Consider the following 24,560-nt stretch of genomic DNA (forward strand, 5'->3'; position numbering starts at 1 on the left):
GACTGGGGTTCGAACCACAAACCTCTGATCCGTGAGCCTGAGACAATAGCCACGGGGACCACAACCAGGTTAAAAAAAATAAATCAAAAGTAATGAAAAACACAGCAATGTTGTTAATAATAAATAATTTTGTTTTGTGCTCTCAATATTGGATTTCAATGTTACACTCATTTGGAATAATTTGGAGACATTTCAAAGCTTTCATTTTTTGGAATATCCCACATTTGGACTGTAGTTGGTGGTTTGAAGTAATTATTTGACTGACATACTGGGCCACTTGTTCCTGGCTGTCTTTTATAGGGACGCAATATCTCCTACCATGTGTAATTTTACTTCAGTTACACGTAGGCCAGAGATGTCTTTTTTATCGGCCTCGTGGTGTAATTGGTTAGCGTGTTTGCCTACCATTCAAGAGGTTTCGGGTTCAACTCCCGACATGGTAAACATGAAATATTTATTTTAAAAAGGTGGTTTAACACTAGAATATTTCATAGCCTTGGACTGCTACCTGAAGTGTAAGATTAATCATCTTACCTTCATGTAACAAAAATGATCAAGATACACTACAATTAGTGTACCAATGCTGTGCCCTATGTACCATTAGGTGCGGAAAGAAAATGATGACGATGAGAGATGTCTTTTCACTACCAATGTCCTTTGGACGACTGCTTTAGCCCTTATTTCCTAAATGAAGGACGATTTTGACAGCTATAGCTGGCATAACTACAAATATGTTTCGGGAAATTACATTCCTAATATTACTTTTTTTTTTTTTAAAACAGTAAGGGCTGGTTTAAAATTCTCAACAGAATATTACCATAATACTAAAAATACTATAATTGCTTACATTTAAAACTCATAATCTCGTTTTTATTGTGATACAAGTTGTAATAATATCTAATGGTAAAATTAATCATCTCTTTTTATACTTAAGTTTTTGATTACAAATAAGTTTCCCGAGTAAATCATCCTCTCGCACTCGATGCCTGTGTAAATTTTACTCTCCTTTTGCTGTTAAAGCCATTTGCTTTAAGTATTTCCTGTTAACTTTGCCTGATGGTGTTGAGGGAAGTTCTTTCAAGAAAACAACACCACCTCTCAATTGCTTAAGGTCAGACAGGGAGCCTAAAAATAAATAAACAACATGTTTATTATGTATTTGATAAACACGAGTGTACACTGAATGGTACTATCTATATGAAATCGGCAAACAAATTCTAACAAAATGCTTTGAATTTAGACACATCATTTTGAATGCAATTTATAGGTCAACGGTGCAATGAATTTTTTACTTGGCGTCCGGTATAGATTCCAAACACAGTTGAACTCCATTTATCCGAACTCCAGTCATTCATATTGCCGAATAATATCCAGATCATTATCAGGAAATAATAAATAAAGGAGATATCATAATAATGAGTAAACGAATTGCTTTGTCAAAGCAATTTACTTTACCGGACGTGTTAAAGTAAGTTTTTAATGTGATTTCAATTCAATTTATTATTTCGATAGCAAGAAAAAGTGATCTTAGAGAAAATTTTGCATTTTCTTTCAAAATATTATCTTAATTTAATAGTCAATCCAATTATCTATACTTCTGCATATCTGAATAACATCTGGCACCCATTTATCTTGATAGTTGTAGTTTTACTGTATTATTTTTAAAAAACAAAATATTTTTGTTTTCTTATAATTTACCCAAATATTTAAATTTTGCTGGCCATTTTTTACTAGTTGTAAATAACCCATCTTGTAAAGTGGGAGTCGAGTTGGGATAGAGGGGGGTTTGAACCCCGGACCCGGATCAGAATCCATGAGTTTGCGACACTACCCACGGGACCGCAACCCTATTTTATTAAATGTGTCTATATTGTAAAGCAGAAAATACATGCGACTGTTTGCTTGGTACTAACAAGTGGTTATGTTGTGTTTAAATCACAAACAAGTAACTTGTATATCGTGGGTATACAAGGAAAACCGGTTAACTACATTTTTGGCATATTTGAGTTATGAATACAATTAACTTCAAATTTTTATCCTCCATCTACAGGTATAATCGGTCAAATGATATTACCGCCATTAACTGAGTTTCAGACAATTGTAGAGCGAGTAAAAATGTATATATAGCATTTCTTCAAAAATCTTTACACAGAAAATCACTTAAATGATTTTAAGTGATTATTTTTCAATTGAAGTTTATGTTTGTAATAATGAATATACAAGTAAAAACGGTTAAGTGTCTTTGTCTGGTTTTCATTACTAAAACAATATCACATCCAAAGTTTTTATTACAAGTAAAAACAACTCCTATGTGAGTTTAGCTAGTTTTCATTGAAGTAAAAATATCTGCCTTAATAAAACCTTACTACAGCGAAAAACTATGTTAAAAACGACTTGTTAAAACAGGAGTCATTCCCGAAGAATTCCTCATTGGTACAAGAGTCTTTCCACTTCCGCTAATGTGATAGATGCTTTATCCGAAGATGAATACAGTGTTGAATTTGATAGAACTCAAATTCAATTAGACAATGTCGCCGGCCAACTCGACCAGCACAAATTTCTTTACAAGGAAAATCAGCTAAATGCGGATTTTATTTTACATATCTTACCTAATTATTTTTTTTCTCAAAATTCTGTCGCTTTTTATTTCATATAAATACTGTAATGTATAAACATATATTTCATGAATAATAAACAAAAAATATTTTTAAAAAAACAAACTTGATTTTTAATGAACAATCAAACTTTAAAATTCAATTTAAGCAAAACTGGCTTTTTGCAGTTAACCGGTTTTCCTTGTATGTATACCCACAATATACATTTCTATGCAGGCACTCCATTATAATGTACAAGAATATTCAGTTGCAAAAGATCTTTAATTTGTACCAGTGCATATCCATTACTATTGCACTTATTTGTCAGTTTACTTAAATTAAAATCAAATTAATTTTTATGCTATGCGAGCTTTGTAAGAGTCGAAAGTTATGATAGTAATGGAAGCTATTTTTGTTTTTTCCTTGCGATGTCATGGTTTAGTTAGCTAAAAATGAGACGTTTCACGCCCTATACAATAAACGACATATGAAGTTACCTACGTCACACTTCACTTAAGTTATATGCAAGGTTTGCAAGGAGAGCAAACCGCGGGAATGACAATAAGCGTCAACGTGATGTGATGTTAACGGCGAGCTTTATTTGTGTTCATCTTTGAAATTGATCATTATGAATGAAAAAAAAATCCTTTCAATATTCAATATATTTTTCTTCTTATTCCCGATTTAAGACTATTTCTGCCATTATTATAAATATTGCAATTTTTTATTTTGATGCAGATTAATTTAATTTTCAAATTGAATACACAATAGGAAAAACTTTTTGGTCTGCCATAGATTAGAGATTCAGCATGACAAATTAACATGTCGATTAGTGGCTTACTAATTTATAAGGAATAATTAATGTAAATATATTACGTCAACAAAATTAAAAATGTTTCTTGTTAATTTATAGAGGAACACATACTTTTTACAACGTTTTTGATTTGCTGAGCTGTAACATTGGATCCCTGAAGCACCTGGACAAAGGCTATGGGATGCTCTCCATCTTCAGGGTGTGGTTGTCCTACTACTCCTACCTGCACCACACTCGGTAGCTTCATTATTTCAAATTCCATCTCTGCTGGTGTAATCTGGAAAATTAAATAATTGGTTCTTAATGTGTTTTCAAAAACTGATCATAGCATAAACCTCTTTATAAAATCGAGTATTTAGAGTTGTGCCTTGTAATATAGATAATAAATCCTCCTTTTTTTATTTGATCTACATATTTTTATGTGAAATGACACAAATATGATAATTTGAATTCAATGAGGATGCTCAATGCTATGGGAAATTGGATATAAAAAAGGTTTTCTTACGCGCGGTAAAAACAAGAGCATTAAATTGTGCGGCAAATTTTCTCAAAAATGTATGAAAAAAAAATATTTTACTACTTTGAAGGACGTCACTAGTTCATATGAACAACAAATAAGAGTGTTGCGATAGATTTCCGGTTTACAGGAAGCCAGTTCGCCAACCAGCAGAACTCACCAAAGTGAGTAAATCCTAATAGTAATAGTAAACCTAAAAAATCATAGTGCTGATGATACTCGTACATAAAAATATTTTTGACTTAGTTTAAAAAAAAAAAGAAAAAATAACCACTGAACTTCTTCATTACTACACTGCCGTCATATGGAGGAAAACCATACCTAACTACTTTTTTTGTAAAAAATCAGTTAAGTATAAATCTGGAATCGGCAACAAAAGATGAACATTTGTCCAAAGACAAAACAAAGTCCAAATAGGTTTTTTAAAATAAAAATACGTTTAGGTAAAAGGGCACAATTTCACTGAGTTATATTTCAATTGTAATTTAATTTTTAAAAATTAAAGAGAAACCTTACAATAAAAAATTCGAAATATTTCCAAAAATATTAATATAAAAAATAACACATGCATATTTTTGTAATAAAACATGGTTTTAAGTCATACAAACTAAGTACTGTACATAAAGCTATGACAAGTTCAAATCTCAACTTTCGACGGAACGCTGATTTCCTCAGAATTTACTTCGATGTAGTTACGGCCTTTCTTCGTATGATGGCAATAAAGTTTTCACACTTTATTTTTAAAGGGTTTATACCTTTAAGATAAAAGAAGGTTTTCACAAAATCATTTAAATAAATCCTAGCATGTTATGGCATAATATGTTGTTTTACTTAAAGTTATACATGAAATTTAACTCTAATTGAATTAAATCAGATAGAATTAATTTTAGAAAAAACACATTATATTACTATTAACAAATTACAACAGAGATGAAGAACATTTAAGAGAAGGTAATACAGAAGTCAAGGCATCTACAGGACTTATGACCTGTCAATGGCTGGTTTAAGTTGCCACTTTACACACTGTGTAACATTCACCATTCTGCTCATATTTTAACATCTATGTTTCTTCAATTCTTTCATCTGTTGATGTTTGTGAAGTTAAAGAGCTGAAACATTTATTTATGCGGGTGAGATTCATCTTATTGAATTATTTCACCTACATACTAGGCAACGCCTGAAAATGTAATTTTTTCAATTTCTATACTTCTTCATGGGCCAGGTGGATTTATCAACAATATTTTAAGTTTGTCTAAATTTTTGTAGACAAGGACTGGATTCAACTCCCTGGGGAGCTGTTTATATTAACATATTACAACAGAGATGAATAACATTTAAGAGAAGGTTATATAGAAGTCTAGGCATCTATAAATAGCTCCCAAGGGAGTTAAATCCAGTCATTGTCTACAAAAAATTGACATTTTATTACGTCAGTGGCGCTGTATAAGTTATCCATAAAAATAATGAATATGTATATTTTTGGTCTTTTGTTTAGTCTAAGTTAAGCCTTGGGGTATTTAATTAAATAATCGATTGAAGAATATTTAAATTTATTTCAACAGAGAGGGAAAAATTTTTGAGAAGGGAATATGGAAGTCTAGGCATTTACAGGGCTTATGACCTGTCATTGGCTGGTTTAAGTGGCCACTTTACACACTGTGTAACATTCACCATTCTGCCCAAGTTTGAACATCCACATTTCCTCAACTCTTCCATCTGTTGACTTTTGTGAAAAAATTTTCCCTCTCTGTTGAAATAAATTTAAATATGAACAACTCCCTAGGGAGGAAATCCAGCCAGTCTGCAAGCATTTGGACATAATCAAACATTGATTGAAGAATAATCCATCTCATAATTATTTCTTACTTATAATAATTTGATATGTAATAAAATGTTTATTGTAAATGTTAATTAATACCTGGAAATTTCTGAACTTCATCATTTCTTTTATTCTATCAACGAAAAACATGTCATAATTATTATCAAAATAAAGAAGATCGCCAGTTTGGTAGTAACCATCTGCATCGTAAGCTGCTAAAGTTGCTTCTGGATTCTGATAATATTCCTAAAAAGAAAAAATCCAGAAAGTCAAATGAGCTAGACTTATAATTTATTTTAAGGATAGAGTATCATTTTAAAAATGGGACCTACGTACCTTAAATAAGGTTGCACATTTTACTCGGAGCTCTCCAATTTGATTTGGACCTAGCCTTTTTCCAGTGTCTGGATTAACAATCTAAAAATTTAATAAACAATCAATAAAATATTCATGAAATAAGATAAAAATATTAATAATTATTAATAATAATAATAATAATAGTTTTTAAAAACTGTTAATTTTCCTATTGAATTACTTTTAGCGTTAGTAATTTCAACTCTCACAGATTCAACCAGGAGAACTCCTGGTTGAATCTGTGAGAGATCCCATGAAGGGATATCTCCTTTTATTTTTATGGAATTACACTCTTGATGATTGAGTTGTCCGGGGGTTGTATCTTGAGCGGGAGGCATGGGAGACTCGATAAACCACCTTTGATTTTTTAATTTAACTCGAATCGGAGCATTTACAAAATGACTTATCGTGGTCCCAGTTCAGTGTTTCACATTGGCTCAGTTAATCAGTTTTTTCCTTAGACTAGCAACATAATTTTTTTTGTGGATAATACACAAACGTATGTTACATCTCAAGAGTAATGTCACATGTGGTAAAACATTCATATTTGTAAACATTTTAGATTAAAAAAATCATATAACTGATGACAGACTGTGTTTTTGAAACCTTATTAAAAAGGGCGGTCCAGTGTCCAGGAATATTTGTTTTCAGAGACTGAAATATTTTTTTCGTTTGAGGCATTGCTAATTAAAATCATTTGTGCTGTTGCATTTACAGATTTGAAAGTACACAGAAAATATAATGATTTCAAAATGTTCATACTTTCCACTCTATCCAAGGAAGTATCTTCCCACACGTAGATGGATTTTCACCATTGTTCATACTCAGCATGCCAGCTTCTGTCATTCCATAGACATGCAATAATTTTGCATTGGGGGTGTTTTTCTGGAAAAAATAAATAAGTAATTTATTAATTAAGTACATTTTTAAACTGCTGATTGATGATGCTTTATTTATTTTATAGAACTCCATCTTGAGAGTTAATTCCCCTCAGTAAATTAAGTTTAATTTCAGTTATATAAATATGGAAAGGGAGGATTAAAAATTGTTGGTTGAATTAGTATCTACATAAATAATCACTCTGACAAATGCACAAGAAATTTATTTACAATAACAAAACAACGAAAGAACATTATAAATTATGATAATTCATACCTCAAATTGTTCCATGACGGACGGGGCAATAGGACTTGCCCCGACTATCATTTTTCTTACACATGTCATGTCCAAATCATTGAAGTTTGGATGTTTAGTGAGTTCACACAAGGAAACTGGACTCAGTATCATTTGTGAAGGCTAAAATAAAAACAATGCATTTTAATGATTTATAAAACAACATTTTACCATTAACCTAGTGGTGCATAATATAATGCATTGATATACATGAAAAAAAGTTGATCAGTGTTACGCATAGGTTTGCCAACAGTTTTCAGCACATTTAAAACATGGGGCTTTTCAGTTTTGATTTGATAAACAGTACTTCCTTACATTTCTCTAGAGATAATAACTATAACCGTAGTGCAGTATGAAACCAGTTTTCTGCTTTGCCTGCAGCTTTACATATCTACATCAGAAACAATTTTCTGTGTCTGGGCGGATGAAGGATACTGTTCTTTGTGTGCAATAGAAAGAAGTTTTCGACTCAATAGTTATTAGGTAAATATCCTGAAAAAGGAAATCGTGGAAAGATTTACAAATATTCTTTTGAGGAATAATTTCAATGAGTTTTTCTAAAAATAATACCTGTTGAGCAAGCAGACCTGAATATTAACATCATCACAACTAATGGGCTTGCCGTTACCAGAAGTTGTGCTCGGCAAATTTTGAAAAAGTTTAGTTTGAGAAGTATTATTGTTTAGGAGCTTTCAATTAGGCTCCTCTGATCAGAAACATGAATTCCTGGGTGGTTAGCAACCCTAGTTGCGCTCATAGAATAGAAGTCAGAATAGGGACTTAAGAATATTTCTGTCAAGAAACACCCTTTTAAATCTATCAAATATGTAAGCAAAAATTCTTGGTGGAAGTTCATTGTATTTTATTATAGAAATAAAAGACGAGTGACACTTGTATGCACAAATTTGTAATTACCAGTGACTGGTTTCATTGCTTCGGCCACATATTCAAAACTGGTATTTTTTATTATAAAATTAAATATATTTATACGAAATCAACAAGGATTAAGCATTCAAAATTGTATTCAGAAGACCAAAGTGATGTATTGTTGATATAGTGCAGTATACGCAACGGTTGGGCCCACAATGATTGTGCTGGATGTAAACGGGAGTATTATGTTTGCGAATTCTGTAAATAATTACATTTTATCAGTACATTTATGTAACTCCGGGGTCCATATTACCAGCTTAGATGAATAAACAAGAATAAATGCACAATGTTTCAGAAGAACACAAATTTAATTGTAGTTTTATATTGATATCAAATATTAGTTTAGGAACAACTTCATATTTAATTTTAAATTTTTCAACATCTGCTTTTCAGACTACAAAACAAATAGGGTGTCCATATTACCACCTCCTAATCGGCAGGGCCTTGCTAGTCCAAACCCTAGCTAATCCGAACCCTTTTATAATCTGAACGACCCCTCTAACTTTGTGAAGCCTCTGTAGCTCTTGTTATTTGAATTAGATGATATTTTCCCGACCAAGATGCGGAAGATTTGACCATGCAGATGACTTTTTCGAAACACAGGCTTTTCAAAAGTACAGATTAACAATTTATTAATTAACAATGCTGATATTGATTATCTGGGGCCTTCAACTGATGAAGACATAGTAAGAAAAGTAAGAAATGAGCATGGCAGCAAAGATAAAAAAGAATTGGAGGCATCGAAACCAGTTACAAGGATTTCACATGCTCAAGCTGTGTGTGCCTCAAGCGTTTTTTATGTCACTAAATAATACTTGTCAAAGCACTATATTGGAATTCTTTTTTAAAATGTGATTAATAGCATTATACTCTAATAATATAACATTTTGCACGATTTAAATATACTGTCAGCTACAAAAAAAAAAGTTTTATTTTGAAAAATGCCTTCCAAAATATCTCCATACTATAATTCAAACTCTTCGTACATCCGAACAGGGTATAAATTTTGAGAGTTGGTACTATCAGGGCCCTGCTGTAATAGTAATAGAATAAAAATATTTTCAGATTATAAAGAATCTTACTTTTCAGACGCCCTTATGACAGTCATTGTTTACCAGGATGATTATGGTTAGTAGTTGATAAAAGAAGAGTCAAGAAAATATAATATTTATATTTAAACTTTTCAAAATACCATTATAACAATATATAAACTTATGTATTCAAGCAATAATACTTTGTAAAATGGTCCTCAGACATAAATAATTAAATAAAATTACTGCTGGATAATTTTGGATTCTTTATAATAAAGACACCAATCTCAAAAATGTTGCAAAAGCGATGGAAGAAGTTACTGGTTTTTCCAAATTTGTTTATATACTTAGCCACTGTGATACTTTTACTCATCTATGATTTATTTATGAACTTATTCAACTTATTCAATGTCGACCTCGTTAAAAACTAAACCTAAGAACTTATGCATGGTATCAAACTGCGTTAACTGCAGACATATAATGTTTTATTAAAAGATATTTTTAAAAATTACCTTGTATTTATTTATGGCTTTGAAGAAAAGATCAACGGTGAATGGGTAGGTGCTATTTATCCTTGTATTTCCAAATAAACAAGACTGTAGTAAATTTAAGATTCCTGTTACCCAATAAACAGTAGAAAATCCTAAATTCACTTTCGCTGGAGTTGGGAGTAACTGGCTAGTTCTCTTCTCAATTTCATTGTTACTAGAATATAAAGGTGTTGATTAATTAAAACGGCAAAAGAAGAGCTTTGATTACCAACTTATTTGTGTGCTTATAATATAAGTTAAGGCATCATTTACTTACAATAAAAACTGTGAAGCAAGGTAAGATTTGTGGGTGTGACAAACACCCTTTGGAAGACCTGTTGTACCACTAGATGAAATAATAAATGCTATTGTTTTTTCCGGGTCAAAATCTGTGACTCTGAAATACAATTTTACCATCAATTATGATTATAGATATTAGATACAGACATTTAGTTTCCTTATTAAATATATGTTTTTATAAATCCTAATAAAAACATATTATTTTTAATACATTTTCATTAGGTTGAGTTCAGCCCTTTAGATTACAAACCTGTGTTGAGTGGAAATGTATTAAATAAGAAATAATAATTAAATATGATGTTAAATTTTCTTATTACATACAGGTGTTCATCCCTGTCACATCCGAAACCGCGATGCTCAGCATGAGCAAGAAGACAGAAGTCACGTTGACTTTCTTTTATATTGAAAATGACTTTTTTTCCAAGTTTGAAAAAATATGTACAAATATACATAACTAACCCAAATATTAAATGGCATACTGTTGCACTTTCCAAGTTGTGGCATAAAGTGTCAAAAAAAGTTAAATTAAACTGCTTTCACGTAAAGTTGAAAAAAATAACATACGTTGTTCTACAATCCCGACGATTTACTCGTATTTAAAATTCTACCATCCATTAATTATTGAAATCAATATTTAAAAATAATATGCACTAAAACATCTTCAAATCTTTTAAAATTGATGTTTGTTAAATATTCAAGAGATATGGAAAAACGTTTTTGAGAAGAGAATATTGTGGAAGTTTTGGCAATTATTTATTTATTTATTAAAGGATATTGTCCATGTATACAATTTATAGGGTTTAAATATAAGGATAAAATAATAGTTAAAAACATTTTAAAAAAAGAAAAGAAGCATTGACAAACATAAGGGACATCAAGACAAGATCTGGACTATTTATTTAGTGCTCTTTTAAATCGTTGTAAACTTAAACCAAAAAAGTCCAGATCTTGTCTTGTGTTAACAATATGACAAAAACAGGTCATTGGAAAATTAAGGCCATGGTTTGTTCTATGCTGATCGATGAACAGTACTTTATTGTTTCTCAACCTACGAGTCGGAATATTGAATTTTACTTGTCCCAGTAATGATGGAACATCGATTATACTATTTAGTATACCGAGCATATATATGGAATCAATATTTGTTCCACGTTTTTGTAGACTAGAAAAATTTTACATTGACTCTATATCAGCATAAGAATAATTACCTCTTTCTAGTCCAAGCATCCACGCTACTTTTCAAAGCAAGCGCTGTTAAATTAAAAGCCTCTAGACCTGTGATAAGCCGGTTTAAGGGATCACTTTACACAAAATTCTGCCTTGGTTTAAAAATCTATAATCTCTTATTTGCTGATTTTTGTAAACTTGTAATATCTATCAATCATAGCAAAAAAAAGTTTTTTTTGTCAATAAGAAAATAATTTGTTAACAGTTATTGCTTACTTAAACTTATCCTCGTTTCCAGAGTGTGAAAATTCTTCAAAAAATATGAATTTTTCGGATGTAGGTTTTTCTTCAAAAACAACTATTTCTGCTTTGTTATTTCTTTCACTTAGGACCTCTGCAAAAATCTGTGACATTTCAGGATCACAAAATACAATCGAGGCATTGGCTGCACCAAAAGCGTTGTTTACCTCAGCTGAAATTAAAAATATTAGTATCAATGACGTATAATAATTAAACATACACCATAGAAACACATAGAAAACGGCATTTCAATTTGTAGGTAGTTGCCTTTCTTGGATCCCTTTCACACACAAATATTTGCATGTCGTGATACGCTATCTTTTTTATTTAAATTGTTGAAGGCAACGCGATGTTTGCTAAAACTGGTAAGGAAGAGTAACGTATCTATTATTATTTTTATTTATTTATTTTTATTTTATAAATTTATTGCATAAAATAAGTATACATATTTAATAACAGGGAATCTATATAAAACAAGTAAATAGAAAATGAAAACGGAGTGTTCTCTGTTTAGGATAGTCTCCATCTAACATGGCTCAGCCTGTTTTAAGATGGAGATTTTTTATCTTTTAAAGTGTAAGTAGTTCTATATTAATACAACAACAACAAAAAAAACTAAAACAACTTAATTATAAATGCCTAGCTAATCAAACGAAAGAAATTTATAATTGTTAATATACAAATATAAAGTAAATATATGTGCCAAGAATACATGTTACTTAAACATAAATAATATAATATAATATATAATAAAAATAAAATATAAAGTAATGTAGGTAATACATAAAAATATAAATAATATGTGTACCAATTATATAAAGTTTATTGATCTACATATATTTTTTTTTAAAATCTGTCTTTACTCTATTTATCTGTGCAGTTATTTTTGTTTTAAAATTTGTTTTACATTTTGAGTCTTTTATATTTGGCAATGAATCATTAAATATTTTTGGCGCAATTACATTATATTGCTTTTTACTTTGGGCGGTTGATACGAATGGGACAATACAGGTCATTTGTGTTGCTGAATGAGTGTTTATATTTTCACTTAATTTATCATAAAATTTAAGTAGTAGGTACCTCACAAACAATTGTCTTACATCCAATATCTTAAACTTGGCGAATAGATCTTCCGTTGGATATCTATTATAACTTCAAAGATTTTATTATCACGTTGGTTGCGCAGTAAGCTTCTATGGATTATATTTTAAATTCATTTTATTTTGAGCTTGTACGAACATCGCTGTATAACTCTTATTAGTTGTAGAAGGACTTGGGTACGCTTAGTTATTGTTGCCGAGAGTGTGCGTACAGCGCAGCCAATGCAGAGCTAGGCTATGATGGGTATACCGACATAATTATTGTGAGTTATTACTTTTAATTTAATTTTATTTATTTTTTATTTAAAGCAGTACAAAGATAAAGTACTTTGGCGGACTTATTGCTAAAAGCAATATCTTCCAGCCAACCAAAACAAACTGGTCAAAAGAAGGGTTGGTCAAAATTTTGTACTAAAAAAACAGAAATATATATCAAAAGATACATATTTAAAATTAAAATAACCTAATTAATTGAAACTAACTGCTCTTTTTTTTATTTGGAGATAAGGCTTGCATATAATAACTTTAAAAAAACGTACATTATACTTATTAAATATGATAAGGAATGTTAAATCACATAATGAGTTTGGAAGGAGAGAGAAAGAGGAACCAAGGAAAGGGAAAAGGATTCAAATATATGTTTTTTTTAAATTTAGGAAGTTCAGGATTCTGGGGATATATAATAATGTTTCAGGCGTTTCTTGAAGGTGGCTAGAAAAAGTGCATTTTTTATATGAAGAGGTTTATTCCAAAGTCTAGCAGCTTGAACGGAAAATGAATAGCTGAAAAATGATGTGCGAAGTCGAGGAATAGAAAGTGTTTTCTCCTGAGAAGAGCGAAGCAAAAGACCATGATCAGGTAAATGAAATTCTCAGCAAGAAATTTTGGAGCCCAAGGATTGTGAAGTATATATTTATATATATTTATTTATATTTTCTGCATATATTATATAGTATAATATATGCAGAAAAGATCCAACTGTCAAATTACAGTTTTGAGATATTTGAGGAAATATAAGATTCCCCTAGTATAAAATTACAGATAACTACTTGATTTGAAAAATTATTGTTAATGATGGAAATAGTATTTTTCTTGCCAGTGGTGTTTCATTTGTTAGAAATTAACATTTCATTTATGAGTTATATGCCTATTTATGGAGCTGGATCATTTTTGCTTAAACAGATTTTAAGATTTTTAAATGCAAAAAAAGTTAAAACTACTTTTTGTAAAATTTGGCTACTGGGTTTGTATGGAGAAAAATCGGAAAATTTACTAAAAAACCCTCTAAAATAAAAAATAGTATAAATCAATATTGTATAACTAGTAGGTAGTCATGTTATGTCTGTCTTTAAACAGGTTGTACCTAGTTAGGCAGACTAGACAAAATCCAGAAAAATCTATTACCTAAGTATGTATGTATAGATTGTATTTTTTTGTTAATAAACCATGATTATGATTATTTTTATTATTATATTGGATTTATTATGAATAATTAATTAATAGAGACGTCATTATATCCATGAAATATGCCATTTTTTTTATTTATTTGTCTGCCTATGCAGACATACAAATGTATTCGTAATTTATTATCTTATATCTTCATCATTCAATTTACATACCTAATGGGCATAGGGCACTTTATTGGTACATCTATCGTAGCGTATTCAGGGATAATTTAGAATTATAAGCAAATCTTGATCATTTTTGTTACATGAAGGTAAGATGATCAGTTTTATGTAATTATATGAAGTAGACGGAATATTTGCAATTGCGCTATTCCTGATGCAAACATTTCTTTTACATATATTTTATACGAAAACATTTTTCAACTACATTAAGACCAAATATCGTTGGACTCTTTGTGCAAAATGTAAAATTCTAGTATTGCATTATGAACCGTGTTTTAAAATTGAATTACTACGTAAGTCTTTGTCTAACCGGATGGATCTTTTTTGTTTAAATATAAATGAGATATTATTTATCGATTACAATAAATTCAAAAAAGATCCAAAGTGAGTTGGATCTTTTCTGCATATATGCGTCGTTAAAGAAGTGAGAGAGATTGAAAGTTTATGCGCTGATAAAAATGAAGCCACTTGAGTTTGGGGCAAAAGGGTGATACATAGTCATACTTTTTGAGATTGAAAATAAAGCGGATGCATTGATTCTGCAAACGCTCCGGACGATCTATGAGTTTCATATTGGCTTCAAGATAGTAAATATTAGCATAGCACAGAGACGACAATAAAATAGATTGGGACAGATTTGTTTTGGTTGTGGTTGGAAGAAAATTCTGCAGTCTTTTCACTGAATGGGGGGTGCGATATAACTTCTTCCCAACCTCAGTAATCTGTTCTTGTTACGTTAAATGTTAGTCCATAGTAATTCCAACTCTTCTAAGGGTTAATTAAAATAATATGAAAGGACTTACTCTTGGTCATCGTCGTCGAGAGTGTGCGTACAGCGCAGCCGATGTAGAGCGAGGCTATGATGGGTATACCGACGTCATTGTGGTTTTTTGCGCAGACGAGCACTATATCACCCAACCCGAGTCCGCGCTTCTTCAGTTCCTGGGCAACTCTGATGCTGCGGAGTAGGACGGATGAATGGGTTTCCGATAGGTCAGAAGTGAGCTCTATCTAAAATTACCACGGAAGTATGTAACGGTATAGATATATTTTTTAAATCTTTTCTGTTTAATAAATCTGATATGTTTATATTGTAATGTGTTGAGAAATAATTGGATACTCTGTAATGTTCTCAATGTAACTAAAATAAATAAATGAAAATGAAATAAGTAAAATGAAATACGGTATATTTAAAAAAAAAAAAAACTATTTTAGCCGGATTAACAGTTCGCCAGCAGGTCACATCGGAATTACTCGACGTAGACATTATGGTCAATTGAATTTATCAATGTATATCAATACGATACATGCAATTTTTTTATTAAAACGAAAATTTAAATGTTTGTATGAAATTTTATCCGCTATAACAAAGGTAACAAAATAAATCATTAGGTTTTTTTAATGGACTATTTAAACTATGTCAATTTTTTTTGAGTATCGTATTATCATCTCTCTGATTTTTTAAAGATTTGTTATATTTTTAACTACTCGGTGTGTGATGTCACTAGTTTTCTTCAATGAGTTGTCCTGATTGGTATTGGTAGGTTGGCTTCCCGGAAACCGGAAATCTAACATTGGTTGATTCGGAAAATCTAGTGACGTCGTTGAAAGGAGTTCATTTTTATAAATTTTTTCACATATTTTAGAGAAATTTCTCCGTACAATTAAATGCTCTAATTATTTCTGCGCGTAATGAAATTTTCCGTAGCACTGAACTTCCTCGTTGAATTAACAATTTATCAATACAATAAACGCAATTTTTTTAATAATACTAAAATTTAAGCGTTTGTGTGGAATTTCATCCGCGGGTTACCGTTACATTGTTAAATTAATGGTAGCGTGATAAATGATTAGGTAACTGATGCGACGCGACAAAGGCAATTGAAACATTAACTTACATTTAATAAGTAGAAATATTTTGAGTACTCACCTGCTGAATGGAATCTCCAAATGACCTGAGACTTTCGAATATATTTCTTCCTAAATGAAAATCTGAATATTTTAGAAAGTCTTCAATATTTTCCATCTTGTTTTGTGTGCACGACATTTTTTTCAGTCAAGTTACAGTTCACGTCAGTTTGGTTGAGTTATGAGGAAATAACTAATGAACTCGTTCGTCGGAGTGTTACATTAAAACTGAAAATATTTTCCTATGTCGCTATGATTTTGTTAACTGTGAGTGGGCAGCGAAATATCTGAACAAAAATCTTTACTCAGATAATACTTTGTATAAGGAATAAAGTTTTTATCTCAGTGAAGCGATTATCGTTATGTTTTGAGAATAACAGTCCGTACCTGTAGGTATATGTAATAATTTAAGAGATGATCAATAAAATGAAACTGCATATTTTTTTACGCGAGAAACCATAGGAAGCAATGAAAATTTAAGAACGTTCGCAGAAAAACGTAATTTTGTTTATAATATCAACGCTGAAAAGGAAATGTAGCATGTTGGCCTAGTGGTTGAATAAATGGGCAGCGCGTTTGCATGCCATGCAAGAGGTCTCGGGTTCGATTCCCGAAATCCCGAAATGTTGATATGAAATATTTGTTTAAAAGGGTGTTTTTATACTAGAATATTTCATAGTCCCTGGACTGGCACCTGAAGCGTAAGACTGATCATCATACGTTCATGTAACAAAAATACAATTGGTGTAACAATGCAGTGCCCTATGCACCATTAGGTGCGGAAAGGGAATGATGATGATAATAATGACATATGTAGCAACTTTACAGAAAAGCCAAAGAAAGTTTTTTGTTTTGTGTTAATTAATAAAAAAATCTCATACAGACGTATTAGTTTGACGTGATTTCTATAGGTATAATTGAAATTGTAGGAGAAGGACGTGAAGGAACTTGCGGTGGGCCTTTTGAGCTAGGTGCAAGAAATAACAGAGGAAACAGATTGACAGAATTCTGAAAAAAACACCAATTAGTGATAGCAAACACTTGTTTTCAACACCACCCAAGACAGCGATACACCTGGAAATCACCTGGAGACCGACAAAGACTGCATATATGTAGATTATATAATAGTGAGACATAGATTTAAAAACCAAATAAAAGACTGTAGAAGTTATTCCGGTCCAAATATAGATAGCGATCATAATATGGTGATGGCCAAAAGTCTTTTAAAACTGAAAAAATTAAAAAAGATAAATAATTTCAAATGGGATACAAAAGTATTAAAGATAAAAGAGGTCAATGACAGCTTTAGGGAAAAGACACAAAAGTGTAACCTAATGGAAGAAGACAACGTGAATACGATCTGGGAAGAGATAAAGGCGAAGATAAAAACTACAGCAGAGGAAATTATAGGCAAGGAAAAACCCCAAACAAGAAAGGAATGGATAACCGATGAAATTCTAAACATGATAAAGGAAAGAAGAAATCTCAAAAATGATAAAAGAGCTGAATCACAAGAGAAATACAAAGCGCTAAGAAATAAAATAAATAGAGAGTCAAGAATAGCAAAAGAAATTTATTATCAGAATAAATGCGATGAGATTAATGACGACCTCAAGAACTCTTAGGCTAATATCCCATGCTTCAAAAATATTGACTACTATCATCCTAAAGAGAATTGAACCAAAAGTATAGAACATCCTTTCCAAAGACCAGTTTGGCTTCAAAAGAGGTGTAGGAACCAGAGAAGCAATATTGTCTTCACGAATACTACTCGAAAAAATAATAAAAAGAAACCAAAACACATACATTGCATTCATAGACCTGGAGAAAGCTTTTGACAAAGTAGAATGGAAAAGACTTTTCGAGATTTTAAAGAAAATTGATATCAAATATAGAGATAGAAGAATAATCCAGGCGCTATACAAGAATGGGGCCGCTATAATCAGATGTGACGATGATACAAAAGAATCCAATATAAGACAAGGGGTAAGACAGGGATGCTCACCATCACCTGTTCATTTTAACGCTTATATACAGGGTGAGATTGACGACTTGAGAGAGACGATGAGTCACAGAGAAGGTGTAAAGATACACGGGCAAAAGGTGGATATGATAAGGTTTGCTGACGATATTGCTATGGTTGCTGAAAGTGAAGAAAAACTGCAAGAGACCTTAACAACTATGGAAAGCATTCTTCAAAATAACGACAGTATGAAGATAAATAAAGACAAAACAAAGCTACTGACTGTAGGCCGAATGCAACACCAGATGAGAGTAGTGACGCGGGAATACCACTAAAGAACACCAAGGAGTTTGTCTACCTCGGGAGCAAAATAACGTGGACAGTCGGTCTAAGAGCGAGGTCGACATATACATCAAGCTAGACTTGCATTCGAGGTATACATCAAGCTAGACTTGCATTTAATAAAAGGTCAAAAATAATAGAATCAAATAATATAGACCTAAAACTAAGAATACTCCTAATCAAGACCTATGTATGGAGTATCTTGATGTATGGCTGCGAGACATGGTGCCTATCCGAAAGAGATAAACGGAGACTAGAGGCTTTTGAGATGTAGTCCTACAGAAGACTACTAGGAATTTCCTGGAGAGACCACATTACAAATGAGGAGGTTGTCCAAAGAATCGAAGGTGGAAGGCACCTGCTCAGGACCTTGTCCGAAAGGCGAGCGAGATGGATCGGCCATGTAATGCGTCAGGAGGGCCTCCTGCATGTCATAATGGAAGGGATGACCGGGGGGACAAATTCTAGGGGACGCCCACGTCGAGAGTACCTGAAGGACCTATTAGAGGACGTGCGCTGCTCATCATATGTTGACTTTAAAAGAGCCGCACAAGACCGGGAGGAATGGAGGAGAAGAATGAAAGTAATTGCTGCCAGCCAATCAACCAGAGAAGAAGAATAATTGAAATTAAAATTAATAATACGGCATTCATTTTAAAAAATAAAATCAACAATGTTTTGAGTACGTCCAAATGTTTGTAGACAGGCTAGATTTCCTCCCTATGGAGTCAATTAGATCTTAATATGTTGTAACAGAGAGGGAAAAACATTTTTGTGGGAATATCGAAGTCTAGGCATTCACAAGGCTTATCACCTGTCATTGGCTGGTTTAAGTGGCCACTTTACATACTGTGTTACATTCACCATTCTGCCATGTTTAAACATCCACATTTCCTCAACTCTTCCATCTGTTGACTTTTGTGAAGTAAAAGAGCTGAAACCATTATCATGTGGGTGAGATTCACCCGGCTGAATATTAATATACTGGGCAATAATATTAATATACTAATATTATAATACTAGGCAAGCTAATGACAGATCATAATCCCTGTAAATGCCTAGACTTCCGTATCCCCTCAGAAATGTTTTCCCTCTCTATTGCAACAAATTGTGAAAGAAAAAAAAAATAATTGGCTCTTCTGTAAAGTTGCTGCATATCGCTTGGTAACTTTTTCCTTTCCAGCGTCGATATTATCATCTTTGGAAATCGCGAAAAACACATATTAAAAAAAAAAGTAAACAGAAATAGATTTTAAGCAATTAAAAATCCGGCAGATCACTTTCTAACCACCTTTTAAAAAATATGCATACATACGAGTAGGTAGTAGATAGCCGTGGACAACATAATCCTTGTCACGCAATGTGCATTATAAATCTGTTACATACGTTATGATTTGTAAATTAAATAAATTATAAATCATCAGCTGCGTTTTTACAACTACGTATAATAAAGCATGCTTCAGCAAGTTTCAAATACATAATTATCTCTAGCTAGGTATGTCTTATGTCAATAATACCACTATCAGCGTAGGTAGGTAGAAATTAATAACGAATAATTATGTGGCTCGAAACCGGTTGTACAATAAAATTCGTTTTGTAAATTATCTTGAAATTTGGTTTCCTAAGAAAGCGGTGCCGTTATCTAGTGGCCATGATAATATGCCGTGATGCGGTGGACGTTACAAGACTGCCGTTTTAACGGTGACCAAGGCCGCGATAAAAAACGATATCTTTATCGGTACATGTAGAGACGGTATAAAGTAAAATCTATATTTATGTACACAAATGTACATATTTCTACGAAAAATTAAAGCCTAATCTGTAATTAAACATGTTTCGAAAATTTTTCTTTTTTGGGTGATACCGTGTGTGTTCGATTTGTCCCGATGTTTCGGCTACTATTGCAGGAGCCATCGTCAGGGTAAACTGAGTGACCTTAGAAGATGACTCCTGCAATGGTAGCCAAAATGTCAGAACAAATCCAACTCACACGGTAGCACCCAAAAAATAAATGTGTTGATAACGTGACCGTGAAAACCTTCGCACTTTTTTATGGTATACGTTTTGTATTTTTTATACAAAAAACTTAATTTTATTTTGTGGATAAAATTAACTATGACTGTTAACTTCAATTTTATCTACAACGTAAAATTAAGTTTTTTGTATGAAAAGCAGAATATGCATACATGTTTTCTTCTAAACATGTTCAATTATAGGTAACCGACGACGATACTTAAAATGTTCATGCAATTATACTCATTTTTGTACACAAATATCAGTTTTTCTTTATAGACAGTCGATAATAACTTTCCATTGTAATCTGGGCCCTGGGCTCGATGTACCGATGAAGATTGCGTTTGTAATTGCCCTGGCCTAATGGGAATTTAACATTTATCTTCAATTTTATTTAAAAAGTAAAATTAAATTTTTTGGATAAAAAATAGAATACGTATAGGTACAATATTTTTTTCTAAATATGCTCAATTACAGGCTACCGACGAAAATACTTTAAACATTCATAAATATACACACTTTCACACATAAACATATATTTTACTTTATACCGTCTCGATGTGTACCGATGAAGATAGCCTTTGTAATCGTGGCCCAGAGATGTCAACTTAGAGTGAGCGGTGCCGTTATCTAGCGGTCGTGATAACCTTATTTTATTATTATCAACAAATTATATTAACTTATAGTTTTAAAACTGAAACGTACCACAGCGAAAAACGGACAATCTAGACAAATTTAGCATTATGAGTAGGATATTTGGAAAATACGGAGTCACGGAGGTCAAATTTGATCGGGTTGTGGTCCTGCGGCTAGTGTCTCGGACTCACGGACCAAAGTTCCGTGGTTCGAATCCCACTTCACCCCAACTTGATTCCATTTTCTAATAGTGAGTTATTTACAACTCGTTGAAAATGGCCCTCAAAATTAAATATTTGGGTAAATCATAAGAACGCAAATATTTCTTTTTACTTTAAAAAAAAAATAAAAAAATATAATTCTGAGGAGAGGAAGATGTATTAATTAAAAAAAAAAAATCTATTTAAGTTAGATATATTATATATATACAAATTTCAACATTTTCATGATCTTCTTACAAAACCAATAAAAATTTCGTCAATTTAAATAGTCCTTATGACGTTTGCACTCATTTTTAGACACAAACATGTTTACTGATACACGAACTTGAAAAAAATGATCTTAAACTGTTCATACCGCTCTGACAACCGTCCTGCATATGACGGCACTGCTGCTTGACGTTCTGCTTAAATCGTCGTTTTCTAGGGGAAACCAGCGCTATCCGGTTTGCATGGACCACGTTTTCATGACACCGTCCACCGCTACACGACGGCCGCTAGAAAAAGGCACCACTCACTAAGGAAACCATAGATTTAGAGAACATGTGTAATGTTAACATATTACAACAGAGATGGAGAGCATTTTTGAGAAGGGAATATGAATGCCTAGGCATTTATAGTGCTTATGAGCTGATTTAAGCGACTTATGTGACACGTTTTTTTCCTTTATCGGTCTATTTAAGATGTGTGGAGGATACATACCCCAGAGCTGCTTCTATGCGTATGTTTGTATACCCATTAGGGTTGCATATTATCACTTTTTTTATATAAAGAAGTATTTGCGTTCTTATGATTTACCCAAATATTACAATTTTAGGGTCATTTTCAAAGAGTGGTACATAACTCAATATTAGAAAATATAATTAAATTTGGGGTAGAGTGGCGTTCGAATCTCAGACCTCTGATCCATGAGTCCGCGACGCCAGCCACGTGACCACAACCCGGTTATTTTGAATTAAACCTATTTCTTGTCTCAACATCATCTATTGTGTCTTCTATACGATACCTCCAGATGCGGTTTTTCAAATTGAATTTTATTTAATCTTTAAATGAATTAAATTTAAGACACATACTTCACGCATAGAGTTTTTTGATTCCCGTTTTTTCGCTATCCCGCGTGACGCGGAATGAAAAAATATGTACTCTCGGGAAATCCCGGGAATCGAGAATTTATTTAAACAAGTCATTATTTATTTCCTTTGAAAGAAGCATTTCTTTTAAGTAGACGGACAGAAAGTTGGACGGATGGACAAAATAAAACAAAATTTATATTTATGAATTATTTGTATTTTTTAATCAGTTCGAAATTACAAAAAAATCTAATAAAAGGCTTGGGAATCATTTTAAAATAGGGCACTTATAAACATATTCTTAGGTGTGCTCTAATAATAACAATTCGCAAGTTATTGACACACATTTCTTAACCTTTTGCTCGAATTTCGTTTTTTTTTTCTTCATAAATCTTTTTTCCCATTTCATTATATTTTTTAACAGCCTTATATAAAATTGAAAATTTTGTGACTTTGCCTTTTTTCTAAATGGAAGTCTGATTTTTTCCTTTCTCTTGAATGAGATTATGTTCATGTTTTTGATCAATTTTTTTCCACGATTCTGTTTTTTTTTCAATTTTATAATATTATAAACAAACATCATCGTATTGTAAAATATCCTTCGCTATATCTTAGTACTTTTAATTTATTTATCATCAAACTTGTGTATCTGTTTTTTTTCAAAATGATTCTTAAAGTTTTGTTTTGTAATATGGTTAGTTTGTTTAGATTTTCTTGGATTGATAAAAATAATATGCTGCTACAGTAATTAATGTGTGGTTCAATAATTGTGTTATAAATAATTTTGCATGAATTATTATCAACACATCATTTAATTCTTCGCAAAATTTAAATATTTTTTTTGCAATCTTTTTCGTTACCATCTGAGTATTTTGATTAAATGTAAGTTTGGAATTCATTATTACACCCAAACATACTAAGCCTTATTGGAAAGCCGACATCTAATAAATTTAGCGAAATTACCTGCCACTCGAGAAACTCTTTCACTCTCTGTGGACGTTTGTTTGACAGATATAATAGCTTCGCATTTTATTTTTTATTTTTAAATTTAATGAAACCAACACAGCAAAAACAGTATGTACAAAATAACATAAAATAATTAGACAAAACAGGAATAAAAGTATAAATAAACATAATGTACGGTTCACTAGGAGTTAAAGGAAATAGAATATGGGAAAACAGAGAAGGAAGAAAAAAATAAAAACGTAGAAAGAGGGTTCTTTGACTGGTACGTGGTTCTTCTTTTATTTAAAAGATTATAAAAGATTATAAAATATTTCCCGATATTTATCGGGAAAACTCACCGACTTAAACCTGTCACGTCACGGGCGGAGAAATATCAAAATTACAAAACTTTAAAAAAATCATAGCGATTACAATACTTCTTATTATCGTTCCTCTCCCCAATGGAGGTTGGAAATCATCGTTGCGATTCTCACTTTGTTGATGATAATACGATAGATAAAAATATTTTTTAAAAACCATTCAACTTCCTCATTGCAATTTTGATGATTGAAGAAAAGCTACTCTCCTTTCGCTGTTAACGCCAATTGCTTCAAGCATTTCCTGTCAACTTTTCCTGACGGTGTACAAGGTAGTTCTTTTAAGAAGACAACTCCCCCTCTCAATTGTTTTATGTCGGACAGCGAATCTAAAACAATACGAATTAAACATTAAGTACACAGTAAACTCAAATCAAAAGCCTTTTGAAATCTCCAAAGCGAACGCTGATTAAGTGTTAAAAAAACATTTTAAATACATAGAAAATGCTAAAACAAAACCATCATAACATAATCATATGGTAGTCACATTATGTGAAATAATACCGGCGTATATCATTTTTCATTTTGTTAACCGTAATTTTATGACGGTGCTTTATTTATTTAGTTTTTTATTATTTACTTTTTAGCATGAACAAATTTTCTACTCTGCTCAATGTTTTTTTTTTGTAAATTTATTGATATAATTGTAAGTTGCTAGAATTCCACTCGTCCATGCGCTAGACGATTGATAATCTGGCTTCATATGTAAATGTCATAAAATATGAAATACCTAAATTTTGTAAATGGGGTCGAGAATTTCAACGGACCACGTTCTCAGTAGCTGCAAGACCTGTTATAATCTAACTAATTTAACTAATCTTATCTAATTTT

The 24,560-nt window shown here is 31.8% G+C and overlaps 1 protein-coding gene across 1 annotated transcript in view; it reads right to left on the minus strand.

The window, feature by feature from the left end:
• Positions 1–762: 762 nt before the first annotated feature.
• LOC148272541 (uncharacterized) overlaps positions 763–24,560 on the minus strand; it is a 41,628-nt gene continuing 17,830 nt past the window's right edge. The window contains exons 11-22 of the mRNA XM_088239914.1: positions 23,935–24,058; positions 16,188–16,305; positions 15,061–15,268; positions 11,506–11,701; positions 10,040–10,159; positions 9,745–9,937; positions 7,254–7,394; positions 6,861–6,983; positions 6,081–6,161; positions 5,844–5,990; positions 3,520–3,685; positions 763–1,125 (exon numbers count right to left, since the gene is read on the minus strand). Of these exons, the coding sequence (XP_088096040.1) occupies positions 998–1,125; positions 3,520–3,685; positions 5,844–5,990; positions 6,081–6,161; positions 6,861–6,983; positions 7,254–7,394; positions 9,745–9,937; positions 10,040–10,159; positions 11,506–11,701; positions 15,061–15,268; positions 16,188–16,305; positions 23,935–24,058 (1,745 nt within the window). The 3' untranslated portion in view covers positions 763–997. The remainder of the gene's footprint in view (positions 1,126–3,519; positions 3,686–5,843; positions 5,991–6,080; positions 6,162–6,860; positions 6,984–7,253; positions 7,395–9,744; positions 9,938–10,039; positions 10,160–11,505; positions 11,702–15,060; positions 15,269–16,187; positions 16,306–23,934; positions 24,059–24,560) is intronic.

This window comes from Micrasema longulum, unplaced genomic scaffold, assembly GCF_059751315.1.
Source record: "Micrasema longulum isolate JH-2025_06_02 unplaced genomic scaffold, ASM5975131v1 h1tg002304l, whole genome shotgun sequence".
In the NCBI taxonomy this organism is placed as follows: Eukaryota; Metazoa; Arthropoda; class Insecta; order Trichoptera; family Brachycentridae; genus Micrasema; species Micrasema longulum.